Source organism: Schistocerca serialis, chromosome 2 (genome assembly GCF_023864345.2).
Source record: "Schistocerca serialis cubense isolate TAMUIC-IGC-003099 chromosome 2, iqSchSeri2.2, whole genome shotgun sequence".
Classification (NCBI taxonomy): domain Eukaryota; kingdom Metazoa; phylum Arthropoda; class Insecta; order Orthoptera; family Acrididae; genus Schistocerca; species Schistocerca serialis.
This window is the reverse complement of record NC_064639.1, coordinates 1,009,384,761-1,009,404,822: the sequence shown is the minus strand read 5'-3', so window position 1 is coordinate 1,009,404,822 and position 20,062 is coordinate 1,009,384,761. Positions and strand designations below refer to the sequence as shown.

At 43.5% G+C, this 20,062-nt stretch overlaps 1 protein-coding gene across 1 annotated transcript in view; it reads left to right on the top strand.

Annotated features, from left to right (window-relative positions):
• The first annotated feature begins 7,181 nt into the window (after positions 1–7,181).
• Positions 7,182–20,062, top strand: part of LOC126458425 (uncharacterized) — a 43,415-nt gene continuing 30,534 nt past the window's right edge. The window contains exon 1 of the mRNA XM_050095462.1: positions 7,182–7,338. Coding sequence (XP_049951419.1) covers positions 7,269–7,338 — 70 coding nt within the window. The 5' untranslated portion in view covers positions 7,182–7,268. The remainder of the gene's footprint in view (positions 7,339–20,062) is intronic.

The following is a 20,062-nucleotide window of genomic DNA, read 5'->3' as shown; positions in this document are numbered from 1 at the left end:
GAAAATTTAATTATAAGCACCATGTATGTACAGGCTGAATTTTTCCGTCGTGAACAGACTCTATGGATTGATCGATGAGAGGATATGGATCAAAAACTATCTAATGAACTATGTCCAGGAATGTGTGGTTCCCATGCTAGAGACCTTTTATTCAGCCATACATTGATACAGAGACTGCAGATTATTACATGGTGTACCGTGCAGCCACGGTTACAGTAAGTGCTGGAAATGGTTTCAAAAAATGGTTCAAATGGCTCTGAGCACTATGGGACTCAACTGCTGAGGTCATTAGTCCCCTAGAACTTGGAACTAGTTAAACCTAACTAACCTAAGGACATCACAAACATCCATGCCCGAGGCAGGATTCGAACCTGCGACCGTAGCGGTCTTGCGGTTCCAGACTGCAGCGCCTTTAACCGCACGGCCGCTTCGGCCGGCTGGTTTCCATGTGCCTCAACACACAGTAGGATGTTCTGTCTCAAATGTTCACATCGGCCAGGATGCATCCAGACATTGTCAAATGCAGCGTGAATATGCTGCTCCGTTGTCTCCGAATCTGGAATGGGCTCTGAATACACGATACTTTAGAGATGGCTCCATAAACAACAATCGCACAGTTTGAGATCCGGTGAACGAGCAGGCCATACAATTGGACACCATCATCTGATCCATCGACCAGGAAAGACACGATTGAGATGCAACTGGACATTAATGGTGAAGTTGAGTGGGGCACTATCATGTAGCAGCCACATAACCCTCCGATTCATCAGTGGCACTTCTTACAGCAGGGGAAGCAAAGTCACCCACAAGAAACGTCGATAGTTCCGGCCTGTTAGGCGATGTGGAAGGAAGACTGGTCCCAAAGTACAGTCGCCAATTATCCCAGCCCACACATTCTGGCTGCACCGATACTGATGATTCGCTGTTACTAAACTATGGCGTTCTGCATACTATCCCACAGATGACTTGTTACGAAAGCTGATGATACCACTCCGTGTAAAGGTGGCCTCACCTGTGAATATGATGGATGATACAAATCGCAGAATTGTGATTGCCTGGTGAAGAAACCAGTGACAAAATGCTCCCAATGTGGAAGTCTGTCATTAATAAGCCCTGCACACCTGTAAGTGATAAGTGTAGTAACAACTATCACAGAGAATGTTCCACATGGTCATCTGGCTTAGCCTGAACTGGTTGGCTAATTGCCTCGTACTGACGAGGCAGTCGCCTTCCACAGTGTTAATCACATTTTCCTCCTAGTTTGGTGTCCGAACACTTGTGATACGACCTTCATCACTTGCTGCTTCCTGAAACGACGCTGTCGAAGACAAACGGCGAAACACCGTTGCAAACATTGAATTCTGTGGTTGCTGTCGGCACAGATAGGTCTCCTGAACAACCTTGCTGCCCACCGCCAATTGCCATTTGCCTTTCTGTAATTAAAAACTATGTCAGCAAGCTCTCGATTCGAATACCGAATCACTGTGTACAACGTTGTATCACATCCACTACAATGTGAATCAGCAAGAGAAGTGAATGCGACACAACATTACCAATTAATATGGCAGGAGAGGGCACCAGGGCCTGACATATGAGGAACAGTTCCACCCTCTAGGAGGAAACCATGCATATTCTAGCAGTGGGTGCATGGTACAGCGCACATTAGACCACAGTATGATTGAAAAAAAAAGGTCTCTAGCATGGAAACAATGCATTTCCAGACGTAAGTTCATTAGACCTTTTTTGTCCTTTATCCTCTCATCAATCAAACCCTGAAAGTACACTCCTGGAAATGGAAAAAAGAACACATTGACACCGGCGTGTCAGACCCACCATTCTTGCTCCGGACACTGCGAGAGGGCTGTACAAGCAATGATCACACGCACGGCACAGCGGACACACCAGGAACCGCGGTGTTGGCCGTCGAATGGCGCTAGCTGCGCAGCATTTGTGCACCGCCGCCGTCAGTGTTAGCCAGTTTGCCGTGGCATACGGAGCTCCATCGCAGTCTTTAACACTGGTAGCATGCCGCGACAGCGTGGACGTGAACCATATGTGCAGTTGACGGACTTTGAGCGAGGGCGTATAGTGGGCATGCGGGAGGCCGGGTGGACGTACCGCCGAATTGCTCAACACGTGGGGCGTGGGGTCTCCACAGTACATCGATGTTGTCGCCAGTGGTCGGCGGAAGGTGCACGTGCCCGTCGACCTGGGACCGGACCGCAGCGACGCACGGATGCACGCCAAGACCGTAGGATCCTACGCAGTGCCGTAGCGGACCGCACCGCCACTTCCCAGCAAATTAGGGACACTGTTGCTCCTGGGGTATCGGCGAGGACCATTCGCAACCGTCTCCATGAAGCTGGGCTACGGTCCCGCACACCGTTAGGCCGTCTTCCGCTCACGCCCGAACATCGTGCAGCCCGCCTCCAGTGGTGTCGCGACAGGCGTGAATGGAGGGACGAATGGAGACGTGTCGTCTTCAGCGATGAGAGTCGCTTCTGCCTTGGTGCCAATGATGGTCGTATGCGTGTTTGGCGCCGTGCAGGTGAGCGCCACAATCAGGACTGCATACGACCGAGGCACACAGGGCCAACACCTGGCATCATGCTGTGGGGAGCGATCTCCTACACTGGCTGTACACCACTGGTGATCGTCGAGGGGACACTGAATAGTGCACGGTACATCCAAACCGTCATCGAACCCATCGTTCTACCATTCCTAGACCGGCAAGGGAACTTGCTGTTCCAACAGGACAGTGCACGTCCGCATGTATCCCGTGCCACCCAACGTGCTCTAGAAGGTGTAAGTCAACTACCCTGGCCAGCAAGATCTCCGGATCTGTCCCCCATTGAGCATGTTTGGGACTGGATGAAGCGTCGTCTCACGCGGTCTGCACGTCCAGCACGAACGCTGGTCCAACTGAGGCGCCAGGTGGAAATGGCCTGGCAAGCCGTTCCACAGGACTACATCCAGCATCTCTACGATCGTCTCCATGGGAGAATAGCAGCCTGCATTGCTGCGAAAGGTGGATATACACTGTACTAGTGCCGACATTGTGCATGCTCTGTTGCCTGTGTCTATGTGCCTGTGGTTCTGTCAGTGTGATCATGTGATGTATCTGACCCCAGGAATGTGTCAATAAAGTTTCCCCTTCCTGGGACAATGAATTCACGGTGTTCTTATTTCAATTTCCAGGAGTGTATATGTGTGTGTGTGGGGGGGGGGGGGGGGTGCATTTCCCATCTGTACTTTGGTTATAGGCTTAAAATATCAGCATTCTTTTAGAGTAGTATGTAAATCCATGTACTATCTAACAATTTTAGATATTTCATTGTTCTGTAAATTTTCTTAGAACAGTAGCACCATACGCCAGTAAAGATACTTCTTCCGCTATCAGATGCCTCTCCTCCTACTTCTCCCTGTTCTGGTTTTGTACATTTCCTAAAGCATCTCAGGTGATTCCTCCTTCTGCAATATTAGTTTCGCCTCCCTAAGCTGTTTGTTGTAGGCTCTCATCTATATGAGTTACGACTGATTTGTTGTGTTGTTTCTGCGGGAGGAGACCAGACAGCGAGGTCATCGGTCTCATCGGATTAGAGAAGGAAGAGGAAGGAAGTCGGCCGTGCCCTTTCAAAGGAACCACGCGGCATTTGCCTGGAGCGATTTAGGGAAATCACGGAAAACCTAAATCAGGATGGCCGGACGCGGGATTGAACCGTCGTCCTCCCGAATGCGAGTCCAGTGTGCTAACCACTGCGCCACATCGCTCGGTGGACTGGTTTGTGACTGGTCCAATTGCCCCCCTCCCCTTCCCTCCCCACCTTACTTGAGCACTCAAATTAATCGCCTGATTTATTGAAATACTTCAGAATACTGTTTCAATTTTCATCGTTGGTGTTTGTTCCTGTTATCTAAAAGTTTTTTTTACTGTTTTTGTATTGTCCAAAAACTTACAATGTAAGCTTCGAATTGCACCACAACCATACAACCATGCCACTTGGTGTCTTCTGTGGGTAGCTGAGCAATAATATCAAAGATATAGTTTTGTGACACGATGCTTTGTATTAAGGCGTTTTTATGGTATGTAAATTTGACTGAATGTTTTTAACTATTTTTACTCTTAATGCCATGTATAAGTTTTGCTTGTTGTTTCATTTATCAATATATTCTGGTGATGAAATACGCCCGAAACGTGTCAGTAAGTATAATTTTTAGCAAGTCTTCTTTTGATATTAGGGACCAAATTAAACAGTAATATGCGATCAGTCTCTGTGTAATGGTGGCATACTTCTTGGACGACTTTCTTCGCTAATAGATCTTACAATTGGGTAAATAAAATTTTTAACAAGTAATCTGTTGATTTTAGTGTCCTAATAAAACAGTAATATAGATGGGCTCGAAGTCTGTATAATGGTCGCAGACTTCTTGCGCGACTTTCTTCACCCATGGATCTTCCAATTGAGCCATCTGACCATGCCTCATGGTTCGAGTAAGGAGGCTGGCCTGTCTAAGAAAGACAAGTGTTCGTTCGGTATACAGTTTTGTAGTTGTTGTGTTCTTCAGTTTGAAGATTCATTTGATACACCTCTCGCCGCTAGTTATCCTTTGAAAATCATTTAATCTCTGCATAACTACATCTATTTGAACCTGGTCTTCTCTACAACATTCCCCCACCCCAAGAGACGTACCTACAGGCACACACTTACTTCCAGTATCAAACTGACGATTTATTAATTCAGTATATTTCCTATAAACGGATCTCGCCTTTAAGTGAAATTGTACCATAAATTTATTGTTTCCGTACTGTGTTTTAGTACTACATCATTAGAAAACCGATCTTCGCATGTAACATTCATCATTCTTCTGTAGCACCATATTTCAAATATTTCTGATTTCTCTTTGTCTCAACTACTTATCGCCAACATTTCACTTCGATGCAAGGCTACATTCTACGCTATTCTTGGTGTTAACAAATTTCTATTTTTCGGAAGTTTTTTTTTTTTTTTTTTTTTTACTATCTATAGTCTGCATTTGATACCGTCTCTAGACCGTCCATCATCTGTTATTTTGGTGCCCAGGTATCAAAACTCATTTACTAAGATTAGTGCCAGATTTCCCTATGTAATTCCGTCAGCTTTACACAATTTAATTTAGTTGATATTCATTTTATAACCTCTTTTCAGGACACAATTCACTCCGCTCTACTATCTTCCAAGTCCTTTGCTATATCTGACAGACTTATAATGTAATCTGCAAACCTCACCGATTTTCCTATCCTTGAGCTTTAATTCCCTTTCCGAATTTGTGCTTTTTTCCTTTTCTGCTTGCTCACGTACAGATTAATATTGGAGATAAACTGAAGCGCCAAAGAAACTGGTATGGCATGCGTATTCAAATACAGAGATATGTAAACAGACAGAATGCTGCGTTACGGTCGGCAACGCCTATATAAGAGAACAAGTGTCTGGCGCAGTTCTTAGACCGGTTACTGTTGTTACAATGCCACAGTATCAAGGTTTAAGTTAGTTTGAACGTGGTGTTACAGTCGGCGACGAGCGACGGGACACGGCATCTCCGAGGTAGCGGTGAAGTGGGAATTTCCCGTTCGACCATTTCATGAGTGAACCGTGAATATTAGGAATCCGGTAAAACATCAAATCTCCGACAGCGCTGCGGCTGGAAAAAGACCCTGCAAGAACGGGACCAACGACGTCTGAAGAGAATCGTTCAGCGTGATAGAAGTGAAACCCTTCCGAAGATTGCTGCAGATTTCAATGCTGGGCCATCAACAAGTGTCAGTGAGCGAACCATTCAACGAATCATCATCGATACCGGCTTTCGGAGCCGAAGTCCCACTCGTATAGCCTTGATGACTGCACAGCAACAAGCTTTATGCCTCGCCTGGGCCTGTCAACAACAACATTGAACTATTGATGACCGGAAACATGTTGCCTGGTCGGACGAGTCTCGTTTCAAACTATATCGAGCGAATGGACGTTATGAGTATGGAGACAACCTCATGACTCCATGGACCTTGCATGTCAGCAGGGGCAGTTGAAGCTGGTGGAGGCTCTATAATTGTGTGTGGCATATGCAGTTGGAGTGACATGGGACACCTGATATGCCTAGATACGACTCTGACAGGTGACACGCACGTAAGCGTCCTGTTTATCCATTAATGTCCATTGTGCATTCCGATGGACTTGGACAATTCCTGTAGGACAATGCAACACCCCACACGTCTAGAATTCCTACAGAGTGGTTCCAGGAACACTCTTCTGAGTTTAAACACTTCCGCTGCCCACCAAACTCCCCAGACATGAACATTATTGAGCATATCTGGGATGCCTTGCAACGTTCTGTTCAGAAGAGACCTTCATCCCTTCGTACTCTTAATAATTTATGGACAGCCCTGCATGATTCAGGGTGTCAGTTACCTCCAGCACTACTTAAGATATTAGTCGAGTCCTTGCCACGTCGTGTTGTGACACTTCTACGTGCTCGTGGGGGGCCTTACACGTTATTAGTCAGGTGTACCGGTTTCTTTGGCTCTTCAGTGTAGAATGTAATTCTTGTCTCACTCCTCTCTCAACTATTGCCCTCTTTTATGTTCTTCGGTTCTTATAACTGCAGTCAGAGTTCTATACAAATCATAGATAGTGTTTCATTTCCTGTATTTATTCCTGCCACTTTCATAAATTCAAAGAATGCATTGAGTTATCATCGTCAAAAGGTTTCTTCGAGTTTTAGAATGCTGTTAAATGTAAGCTTGCCTGTCTTCAGTCTGTTTTCTAAAGTAAGTCGTAGGTTCAATGTTGTCTGGTAGCCAAACTGCTCTTTCCCGAGATCGGCTTCTAACAGTTTCAACTTGTCACACATATAACGTACGATTACAAAACATTCCATCAATGGGATTCGATCCGTGTACTTCAATGTCGAGATCAGCAGTACTCTTTCTTTGTTGTGACTTTAGTAACACTGAGATGGAATTAATGGGTGGGGATACGTGACGGCTCGTGTAAGAGGCAGCTGAGGGGAAAGGGGACACGGAAGTGTGCGAAATGGGAACTTGAAGTCGTGGACCAGGAAGTGAGCGGCAATGACGAATAGATAAGCAAAATAGAAGTGCACCGGAAAGCGCTCCCCACCCCTTTTTATCATACAAGTATGACCCAGCACCGCCGGCTCTCAGAATCACACAGCTTCCTGTCAGAAGTGTTCACAACAGTTCAACGACGGCCTGACACGATACAGTCTTGTGCGAAATGGATGTCCGAGTGTCTCAAGATCGTCTTCAGGCGCTGCTGATTCTGCTCGCCATCTTCGTGAGCCCTGGTGAGTAGGAATACGTTCTAGCTATTGTGGGTAGCGAGAGAGATATTAGAAAGAACAATAGAGCTATTGTAACCAGCGAACTAAATAAACTGATAATGGCCCCTTAGCTGAAATAGAATGTTTCAGATTTACTTTAATCTGGTAACATCCTTTTATTTTATTATTCCGTGTTCCATGGACCCATGTAGTGAGTGTTTCGCTCATGTGTAGAACATGTTATATGTTACTGTTACATTACGTATTGTTAGGGACATACTTTACTTCATGGCCAGGTTTCTACGGCCATAATGATCATGAGTAACGCAATATTATTGACTAAGTATTATGTTAATTCAGTTGCAAACTGTTACTAAACACTATGCGAATTCGTTCCATCATCATGCAAATACTAAGATGCTGTACAGCTAACACACACAAGATATTACAGCGACAATAAGTGGTTCATTACATTATAATCTATATAAATGTTCGTTTGTTCAGAATCGCATATCTCCGAAAGATCGTCACCGACTGCTTTGAAATTTTGACAAAATGTTGCATTCAAATATGCGCGTATATTTCTATGCCCGCTGGAGCGCCATGTACAATATACAAATACATATGCAATGATTATAGGGAAAATCTATATAAAAATATAAATGTTCTTCTGTGCAAAATCTTAAATCTTCGAAAGTTCTTCAATGACTGGTTTGAAATTTTGACACAACATTAAATTCGAATATGCGCCTGTTTATATATACCAATTTTTTAAATATATATACTATATAAATATATATGTAATAAGTAAAAGGGAAAAATATTACCAGAGATCTCAAAAACTACTCGGCCGATTTGCTTCAAATTTTTACACATTGGTGTAATAAACGTTTGGACACACACACGCTACATATTTTTGATATATATATATATATATATATAGATATATATATATATATATATATAATTTCCGTAATTTATAACGACGTTTCACACACACACACATAACACACACATATATATGAAACGTCGTTATAAAATACGGAAATTGTATTTGTGGCTTATCGGTTTATGATTAGAATACTACTATAGAATCTGAATTTGCAATACCACAATACCAATAAGCAAAGCTCAAGGTCAGAGGGAGGGGTGGGAGGAGATGGACAGGGAGAGAGGGCAGGAGGAGATGGAGATAGAGAGGGAGAAGAAGATGGATGGAGAGAGCAGGGAGAATATCGTGGACAGAGAGGGGGGGAAGAAGGAGGAGATGAACAAAGAAAGGGGGGAGGAGGTGGTGGACAGAGACGGGAGAAGAAGATTGGGACGTATATTCAATTCTCATACATGTTAGAAATGTGTTCCTTTCTCTTTTCTTTCTTTTCTATTCAACCAGACTCAGCCACAGCAATGCGTGGCTAGTAATAGCTAGAATACTCTACAGTAATAGTACTTATAGGAATTAAGTTGCAAAATGGAGATCATCGTTGATTGTCAAGAAATTCTTATTCAGAGTAAAAGGATTTTTGTATGAGACAATGTTTTAAATGATTATTGAATTTGCACGGTTCACCAAATAACAGTTCTGACATGAGCTGGTGAGCACGGTATATCTTGATGCTTGCATACCGTAATCCTTTCACTACCTTATTCAGACATTTTTTCTTTGTGTATATCATGTTTATTTCGTGTATCACGTTCATGATGCATACTGTTGAATCTGTATAACATTTTATTTTTTACAAAGAAGGAGATCAGTGAGAGAATGAACCTGCAAGACATAATGAGGATTCCCAAGGGTGTGAATAAATTCTTCCCGGAGTGTCTGGGACGGGCTCTGTTAGTGATCCTCTTATAAATAGTCAAAATCCGTTCTTGACGATAATTACCTCAGAATATAGCGACGAACATCAAAAGAGAATGAAAGTAACCATGGCGTGCTGCTTTAGTAAACTCTTTTAAACAAATACAGGCAATCACGTCAACATCAAATTAAGCAGACGTCAGTCTTCTGCATACACTGATGAACCAAACGGGAATAGCCGCCTCTGGTCCACCTATGGAACGCAATATAGCAGCGATTCTGCGTTGTGTGGATTCGATGACCCCTGGTAGCCTTCCAGAGATACGTGGGACCAGATGTCTACGCACACGTTGTGCAGGTCCCGCAAATTACCCACCGATGGTTTTTGGGGCAGCGATGGTGACAGATTGCATCCCAGATGTGTCCCATCGGGCTCAGATCAGGCAAATCTGGTGGCCAAGACATCTCCATGAGTTCACTATCATGTTCCTCAAACCACTGTAGCGCGATTCTTGCTTGGTGACAACGGACATTTATCGTGCTGAAAGATGCCATCGCCTCCAGAGAAAACATCAAGCATAAAGGAATGCTGGTGGTCTGCGATAATTTTCACGTATTAAGGTCGTGGTCCAAGGCATACTTCTACACCTAACGTTTCGTCTTCTAAAGCTGGAGTCATCATCAGGAGCTATAAAGACTCATATAATATGAGGGTTGGAACTTTAATAGTGGCAACTATTTATTTACAGCTCGTACAAAATAGACACATGGTTCAAATGGCTCTGAGCACTATGGGACTCAACTGCTGAGGTCATTAGTCCCCTAGAACTTAGAACTAGTTAAACCTAACTAACCTAAGGACATCACAAACATCCATGCCCGAGGCAGGATTCGAACCTGCGACCGTAGCGGTCTTGCGGTTCCAGACTGCAGCGCCTTTAACCGCACGATAGACACATGTTTCAAAGTTTTACTGACCTTCGAAGTAGTCACCAGCTTTGCGTATAAACTGTTGCCAGCGATGTGAAAGTTGTAGGACGCTATTAGCAGTGCCAGGTGTGTTGGCAGTTCGAGCGGCACGGTCTAATGCCCGACGAATTAGTAGCAGTTCTGAAGCGAATGCCGCGAAGTGTTTCCTTCAGTTTAAAAATCGAATTGAACTTACGAGGGTTTAAGACAGGGGAGTGCAGTAGGTGGTATAGCATTTAGCAGCCCCATCAGTCAAGTCCGCAGCTCGTGGTCGTGCGGTAGCGTTCTAGCTTCCCGCGCCCGAGTTCCCGGCGGGGTCAGGGATTTTCTCTGCCTCGTGATGACTGGGTGTTGTGTGATGTCCTTAGGTTAGTTAGTTTTAAGTAGTTCTAAGTTCTAGGGGACTGATGACCATAGATGTTAAGTCCCATAGTGCTCAGAGTCATTTTTTTGAACCCATCAGTCAAACAAATCAGTAGCAGCTTGCACTGTACGTGCTTGAGCATTGTCCTGCAAAATGATGGTCAGGTCCTGCAGGAAGTGTCATCACTTTATGCTGTTCATTTTTGGAACACAACCTATGACCAGCTTAGAGACAGAACTGATGACACTTTCTGCAGGACCTAACCATCATTTTGCAGGACAATGCTCAAGCACGTACAGTGCAAGCTGTTACTGATTTGTTTGACTGATGGGGCTGATAAGTGCTATACCGCCTACTGCACTCCCCTGACTTAAGCCCTCGTAAGCTCAACTCGATTTCTAAAGTGAAGGAAACACGTCACGGTATTCGCTTCAGAACTGCTACTAACTCGTCGGGCAATAGACCGTGCCGCTCGAACTGCCAACACACCTGGCACTGCTAAGAGTGTCCTGCAACTTCCACATCACTGGCAACACTGTATACGCAAAGCTGGTGACTACTTCGAATAGCGGTTCTAGGCGCTCAGTCCGGAGCCGCGCGACTGCTACGGTCGCAGGTTCGAATCCTGCCTCGGGCATGGATGTGTGTGATGTCCTTAGGTTAGTTAGGTTTAAGTAGTTCTAAGTTCTAGGGGACTGATGACCATAGATGTTAAGTCCCATAGTGCTCAGAGCCATTTGAACTACTTCGAAGGTCAGTAACACTTTGAAACACGTGTCTATTTTGTACGAGCTGTAAATAAATAGTTGCCACTATTAAAGTTCCAACCCTCGTAGTTTCAAATTTAAAGAAGCTCAGCAAGTCGAAGTGTTTATACGTATCCACGCAACGATGGTGTCGTGACATCAACAGACTGCTGCCTAATATCGTAGCTGTCATGGTGCCTTTGGTTACTACCAAAAGCCCCATGGAACCGCAGGCGATTGTCTAGATTTTTTAACACTGCCCCCACTGGCTTGCATCCTTGGCGTAGAGCACGTTTCGAACACCTTTCGCCTGGATGTCGGCGTATCAGGAAACGACCAGCGATCTGATGTAACAAGAAACTTGTTTCATCCGATCAGGCGAAACGTTTCGATTGGTCAACGGTCAAATTTCGATAGTCTCAAGCAATCTTAATTGACGGTGTCCTGGTTTCAACATGAGAGCAGGCAGAGGTCGCCTGCTGCTGGGACAACATTACCAGCATGTGCGGTGAACGGTACGCTACGAAACGTTAGTGCGTGCTCATCATCTTACAGAGCGGCCAAGTCTCCGAAGGCCGTAATCTGTGATGAGGCGTGAACTTTCAACACCTTGTCCAGTATTCGTGGTTTCCCCGTTCTTCAACCACTTTCCACAGATGTTCACAGTCTTACCACGCGAACAGCCGACTAGCTGCCCCGTTTCGGAGATGTTCGCAGACGCTGGGTCGTTACGCTCCGCTTATACACGTACTTTCTGTACTGTACTTCCTTTATTGCGTTACGAGCACGCGTAGCCACCATTCTCGCGGTGAGCAGTGGTCATAATGTTTCAACTCATCACTGTAATTCACATGTATGTACTGTCCATCTGAGCTTGATATTGACATATGGTTCAAGGACTCGGGGAAGTATCTGCTCTTGCTAGTTCTTCATCTTTGTATTTTATGGTCAAATAACCTCACATTTAGCGTGCTGTTTAAAACTTTTGTAAACTGTATGTTGCAGACAGTGAGAGAGAGAAAATTCGATTTAAACCAGTCCAGAAACTATTGAAAAGCAGTGATTCAAGCAGTGCTTAGACTACTGTTGGCGGGTTTATCAGTCAGAATGGCTGTGTTATTAGCAAACTCAAGTGGCTCGAATGAATCTTTCGCACTTCTCTAGTTTTAAATAACAACATTATTTGAAATAAGCGAAGCCTTTCCGATATGGATAGTTGTGGGAATGAAGAGAAAACATCTTTAAAAATGAACCTAACGATGTGCACTAATAATCATGAACTGTCATCACCTGCTTGTAATTTCTCATTTTCGACCGTAATATTTACATTTACCTGTTGCTGAAGAGAAGTTTAATGAGAAATACGAATATAAAATACAAAGAAGTAAATATATGTGAAATGTTCGGATTAGAATGTCGTGTTCACTTCTTACCTGGTATATCACTAAGGCCACAGTAACCTGTAACTTATTTTGAGATTTTAAGTGCACTTTATACTTTATGTAAGTACGTTGGGCCGTAGCAGCAATAAGTAAATCACAATTCAAGGCGACAATGACAAATATGTTTGTCGTTTCGGAAAATATATTCGTCCACTTGTACGACAGGCAGAGTAATGGACTACCGCAGTAGTCGTTGTTAATGTCTATGACAATGCTGTATTTAAGTTATCAAGTTCATAACTACTTAAGAAGTAAAATGGTCAGTAAAATTTTTCTGCAAATGTAACCGTATTCTAACTGTGTAAAATTCTACGACGTGTCGGCCACTATTTCAAACGGCCTTTCTATTTAAATATCAATAATAATAGTAATAATAATTATTATTATACATTCGTAAAACATCGGTATGAAGCTAAGCACCCATGGTGCTCTTTTGCGTACGATAGTTAAGCCTCTTTTATGTTAAAATTTTCACAAATAGTAAGTTTTAGCGCAAAATCGGTACGCAATGTCACAAGTTGATTAAAAAAGCTTTTTAACCACACCACGTTCATCGCTGTACGATTATTATGTGTTGATAAAAATGAATATCGACTTGATAAATAATAAATATTATGAAAAACTACCATAAGAATGAGAGACTGCAAAATAAATAGTGGTGGTCTCCCATTTCGTCCTTCGTGATGGGGCAGGACTGTGATGCTCCACGGCAACGCCGCATGCCCTAACTTGAAGATGTACTGTGTCGCGTTGAAGAAAACCACTCAACGAGTACTCGAACAACAGCATGTGCAATGATAGTCGCAGTATATCGTCTGTGACGTTCTGCGTGAGCAAGAATTACATCCGTACCACTTACAAATGATACAAAGCATTGGGTCCAGCCGATTTTCCACAACGCGTTGCCTACTGCACTTGGTTCCTGCACCGCTGCATAGACACACCCCTATTTCCACGTCGAGTTCTGTTCACGGATGAATGTAAGTTCACTAGGGACTGTGTCCAGAATTTGCGAAACAGCCGTGCCGGACAGAAGAAACCCTCGTGCCACGCACCTTCAGGCATTTCAGCACCAGTTTGGTATTAACGTGTAGGTAGATAGTCTGAGTGGTCTTGTGATTGGACGATACTTCCTTCCACTGAAGCTAACTGGCCCTGCATGTTTGCCCTTCCTACAAAAGATACTGGACCCGTTCTTGGAAGCTGTGCTACTGAACGTCAGTTAGGAAAATTGGTTTCAGCGTAACGATGTACCACCTCACTGAAGAGACTCTAAGTGGGATGGAGAGTGCGTACCAGAATATGTTTAGTAGGTTCAATGTCTGTAACGAATTTGGTGGTCGCCACATCGAGCCGAGGTTGTAATGCATCAGTACTGTTCTGTATGTACAGTATGCTGGATACACTTCTATTTTTGAATAATGTAAACACGTAACATTTAAGTGATAATACAAACAAATGGGATTAAGTGATAAATGAATGTTTCGAGTTGTTACCTAACAACTGTACTGCGTCACGCCTAACACCCACTGAAGTGCCAAAGAAACTGGTATACGATTGAGTATTGAAATGCAGAGATATGTAAACGGGAAGAATACGGAGCTGCGGTCGGCAACGCCTACATAAGACAAGTGTCTGACGCAGTTGTTAGATCGGTTACTGCTGCTACAATGGCAGTAATCAAGATTTAAGTGAGTTTGAAAGTGGTGTTATAGTCGGCGTATGAACGATTGGACACAGCATCTCCGAGGTAGCGATGAAGCGGGGATTTTCCCGTACGACAGTTTTTACGAGTGTACCGTGAATACCAGGAGCCCAGTAAAACATCAAATCTCCGACATCGCTGCGGCTGGAAAAAGACGCTGCAAGAACGGGACCAACGACGATTGAAGAGAATCGGTCAACGTGACAGAAGTGCAGCCATTCCGCAGATTGCTGCAGATTCCAACGCTGGGACATCAACAAGTGTCAGCGAGTGAACCATTCAACGAAGCATTATCGATATGGGCTATCGGAGCTGAAGGCCCACTCGTGTACCCTTGATGACTGCGCAACAACAAGCTTTAAGCCTCGCATGGGCCCGTCAACACCGACATTGGACTATGGATGACTGGAAACATGTTGCCGTTCGTTTCAAATTACATCGAGAGGATGTATGGAGACAACCTCATGAATCCATGAACCCTGCATGTCAGCAGGGGCAGTTAAAGCTAGTGGAAACTCTATAATGGTGTGGAGCATATGCAGTTGGAGTGATATGGGACACCTGATACGTCTAGATACGACTCTGACAGGTGACACGTACGTAAGCATCCTGTTTGTCCAATAATGTCCATTGTGCATTCCAATGGACTTTGGCAATTCCAACAGGACAATGCGACACCCCACACGTCCAGAATTGCTACAGAGTGGCTCCAGGAATACTCTTCTGAGTTTAAACACTTCCGCTGGTCACCAAACTCCCCAGACATCAACATTATTAAGCATATCTGCGATGCCTTGCAACGAGCTGATTAGAAGAGATCTACATCCCACCCTGCTCTTACGGATTTACGGAGAGCTCCGCAGGATTCATGGTGTCAATTCCCTCCAGCACTAGTTCAGACATTAGTCGAGTCCATACCACGTCGTGTCGCGGCACTTCTGCGTGTTTGTGGGGGCCCTACACGATATTAGGTAGATGTAGCAGATTCTTTGGCTCTTCAGTGCAGCTCTTCAAGTAGAAACGGATGAGTAAAACATCTGAAAAGACACCGTCGTAGAACGGAAGCGGTATGTTTCCGGATATGCGTTCCCATCCAGAATATTATGTACTCACCCCGTTCTACAAGTCCTAGAAGTTTGTAACGGGAATTTCCGAACACCGTCCACTGTTTTATACGGTAGAGCGAGAGTAGATGGCTGAAAAAAAATTCCGTACTGTATTGTAGGTATGTTCATCTACACTCTGTCAATGAACCAAAATAAATCAGTTTCAAAGAAGATACATTTTCAGAGCCAGAAGGGAGAAAACAATTGTGGAGTGTTAACGCTGGAAAGATGACCTCTCAAGACGTTTTGACCTTCTAAAAACTGTATTGGGCGAAACCCAACACAACATCCAGTCATTGAGTAGTCCAATTGGCAGGTCATCACAATAAAGTGTCCAACTGAGGAGACAAGGACTGTACTGACTCAATCCTAGGCTGTTATGAGTCACCTCTACCGGTCAATTTGGGGATGTTTTGGAGAGTTTCTTTCATTCATATCTTCTATGTAACGTTTTACCCAAACAGTCCACTGACATAGCTTTCAAACGACATTTTTTTCAACTTGTGTTATGCCAGTTAACGTTAAAAAGTAGGAGGCATCAACAAAATGAAATAGATCCGTTAAAACGACAAGTTTTGACGGTAAAAATGTGCTACCAAAGTCGAATAAGCGTTTATAAAGTATTTACTGTTTCTCCATTTTGAGGCGTATTAACTAAAAGCATTTTTGCTGGTAATTTATTTTTGTTGATATTCAACCAAATTTCTTCAACTGATGTTTTTTTTCTGACTGAGGTTTTATGTTTTCAATAATAATAAACATAGATTTGCAGATCGTTCAATCAAAAAAGTTTTAATAATATCAGAACATGAATTTTTTTATATGTACTTACATTTCAGGCGTCAAAAGTAATCTAAAATGTTTGAAGTACAGTCATTTTCGCGTACATCATGTCTTATTTTATTCTTAACACGACACATTCTCAAATTCCTCGTATTAGGTACGTCAAAACTGAAAATGTGGAAATTTACCCTCCTCTTGCATAAATTTCTGGTGACGCCCTGATATGAAGTCATTTCCTGTTTAGTTCAAATAACGATCTTCGCCTTCCAGATTACGTAGTCGTTATTTTCGAAGTTCTGTTTGTACACAATTGCTTACAACATAAGGAAATATACATCTTTGCCGTATACTGTTGAAACAAGGATATTCCGAAATTTTGTGGAGTTCGTGATAACTTCTAAAAAGAGAATTGCTCAACATTCGAGATATTCATGTTCAAGACTGTGTAAAGGTATCTCTAATTAGTGGATTGAAATAATGAGAAAAAATAAATTAAAGTTTTCGAGCGCGTGCAAATAGTTTTATCTTTTGACGTCTGAATATTTAATCCTCGATGCGAATACGTCCGCAGCGAACTAAATTTCAGCACCAAGCTTTATCTTAATGTACTAGGAAAACACTTGCAAAAGGCAGAAGCACTTTAGCAGAACGTAACCATGTGGTGCAATATTTTCACTTCGATGGACAGCTTTTAATGGCCGGGCACAACACCAGTAGGGAATGCCAACTGCAGTGTATTGTGAACGTTTTCAACCTTAGGACTGATTGAGAAGGCAACGATTCGATCATTCAACAGCTGCTCACTGTAGTGGACGCTATGCGCCATAGAGGCAGGCAAATACGACAGTCAAGACAAAACAGCTGTTGCAACAGTCGCGATTTCCGCTTCTATCACTTCTCGGGTGGCCCACAGAGAGATAACATAGGGAAGAGGACAGCATGGTCGCTATAACTGTTGCTCAGCTCAGCCAAAATGACGAATAAGGAACTGTCCGGGTTAACTGGACCGTTTCAGCAGCTCGTATTCACCATCATATACGTACAAATGTGGATTGGTTTGCGTTTATATAAGGCAAAGCTATCAGTCAGTCCTAATTCGGAACTTACATAGAGAAGGATTATTAAACCCAGCGGAAAAATGCTCCTGTCGGAACACAAAAAACGAATCTGCGTCTGTTTAACAATCTCTGACTGAAAAGTGGGTTATTAGCTGACTCATCCTACTTTCCCTAGCACTTTTAAAAATTTTCCTATGCGAACATATTCGAGCTCTTTTTAACATGCGCAGGCCGTTGTGCCCGAGCGGTTCTAGGCGCTTCAGTTCTGAACCGTGCGACTGCTACGGTCGCAGATTCGAATCCTGTCTCGGGCATGGATGTGTGTGATGTCCTTAGGTTAGTTAGGTTTAAGTAGTTCTAAGTTCTAGGGGACTGATGACCTCAGATGTTAAGTCCCTGCCGCGCGGTATTAGCCGAGCGGTCTCAGGCGCTGCAGTCATGGACTGTGCGGCTGGTCCCGGCGGAGGTTCGAGTCCTCCCTCGGGCATGGGTGTGTGTGTTTGTCTTTAGGATAATTTAGGTTAAGTAGTGTGTAAGCTTAGCAGTTAAGTCCCATAAGATTTCACACATATTTGAACATTTTTTTGTTAAGTCCCATAGTACTCAGAGCCATTTGAACCATTTTTTTAACATGCAACCAACCTCTCACTTCCACAAGCTGTCCTAACTGTAACTCGCTCACACCTGCTAGCCCATCGCTGTAAGTCGTTCATACTCACCCACTTACACTTGCCCACTTCGCTCACTCATTCAGCCCAACTCACTGTCATTACCTCTTTGTGTCTCTCCAATTGTCACTGTTGCCTTCGTTCGGTCCAACTACTACTGTCTGCTCTTACTGGCACTCTTTCTCTTCCTCTCTTACTGCTGCTGTCTCATTCATTCCTTCCCAATGCTGTTGTCTCTTCTCATTGTCACTATCTCTCCCTTCCACGTTTTCATTGTGATTGACTATGTCTCTCATTATCACTAACCCTCACACACTTTCACTTTCTCCTTCATTTTATTCGTCTACCACTGGCCCTGTCTCCCCTCACTCTTTTCCTAGCACTGTTCTGTCACTGTGTACTATGTACTGCTTGCACTATGGCCCTCTCTTTCTCTCACATTGCCATGTCTCCTTCGATCTTTTCCATACCACGAACACTATCTTCCAGTATTTATTACTTTTCTGTCTCTTTACCACTGCTACTGTCTCCTTCTCTCTCAGCATAAAACGGCCCAAATATGTTCGCAAAACAAAATTTTTAAGAAAATTTTTAAAGTTCCTGACGAAGGCATAATAACACAGCTGGTATCCCAATTTTCGGTTAGAATCTTTTAAACGGGAACATACGCACTTTTTTTGTGCTCCGATGGGAGCACTATTCTGCTGGTTCCATTCTTTTCCCGGCTACAGCAGGGGATAACACTCATATCAAAAGAACTTTATGGGTCAGTAAAATTTTGATACTTTGCTTAAATGAAATTGAAATAACACAAAACATAATTTTACACCTCAGGCCTGATTTTACACGCACAAAAATTTTGCATGTGCTTCGGTACTACAACATGAGGTTCCCAGAACCCTTTCGATGCCAGCAGAGTCACTTTTCAGTGTATTTCTCGCGCTGCATTACTTTATAAACTACGTTTCGTTTTACGCGTAAAAGTAGGGTAACTTTAAACCTCCGTATCTCAGAAACGGGAAAGGTTTAGAAAAATTTTCAAGGTTGTTCGAGATCGGGATATTAGGAATATTTCGTAAGAAATTCAGCCATTTGCTGTGCTTGGCAGTCTTGGAATCCGCGGTTCAGTTTTAATACGAGAAAATGGTGAAAAACTCTAAAATAGGGGTTTTCTAGTGAACCGCCGATGAACTAACAAAAATTTTTGAAAACGGGAAGACTGCATTTCTAGATATGCCAAGAGAATATGCCGTTAAAATGTGAGCAATATCTTAGGTCATTTATTATTTAGATTTCGCCTCATACCGGATTTTACGTGAGGTATTTTACGTGTAAAAGAAGGCTGACTTTAAAAGTCTGTATTTCGGAAACGGGTAAAGATATCAAAAAAATTTTGAAGATTGTTCGAGGTTGGGGTCATAGAAATGTATCGTAAAAATGTCAACCATTTGCTGCGCATGGTCGTCTAGGAATGCGCGGATCTGTTTTGTTACGAGAAAGACGTAAAAAAAGGCTTTTTTGTGGTTTTCTAAGGGAGTGCCCCTGGGTAACTATGCTTCCATAAGCCCCTTAAGGTCCACCATAGACCGCATCAAATGCTAAAAGAATCAACCAATTTGCTCGTTTACGTAAGCAGTAGAAAGTGGGTAAAGGGACGTAAATGATCGCTAGCCCAAGGGCTACCCGAAACGCTTGATCCTATCTTTCTAATCCCAATAGAAACCGAGGTATGAGACCCGGAAGAATCGCATTTTTATGCGCGGCCCTTCGGTAAATACTCGTATTAGGTAGCGCATGCAACATGATAGAGTCATGGTACGAATGGCTCTGAGCACTATGGGACTTAACTTCTAAGGTCATCAGTCCCCTAGAACTTAGAACTACTTAAACCTAACTAACCTAAGGACATCACACAACACCCAGCCATCACGAGGCAAAGAAAATCCCTGACCCCGCCGGGAATCGAACCCGGGAACCCGGGCGCGGGTAGCGAGAACGCTACCGCACGACCACGAGCTGCGGGCTGTCATGGTACGTACAATCTCAAGGAAAGCCTTGGATGATGTTATGAAAAATAACATTTTATTCATATATCGTGAGAAGAAA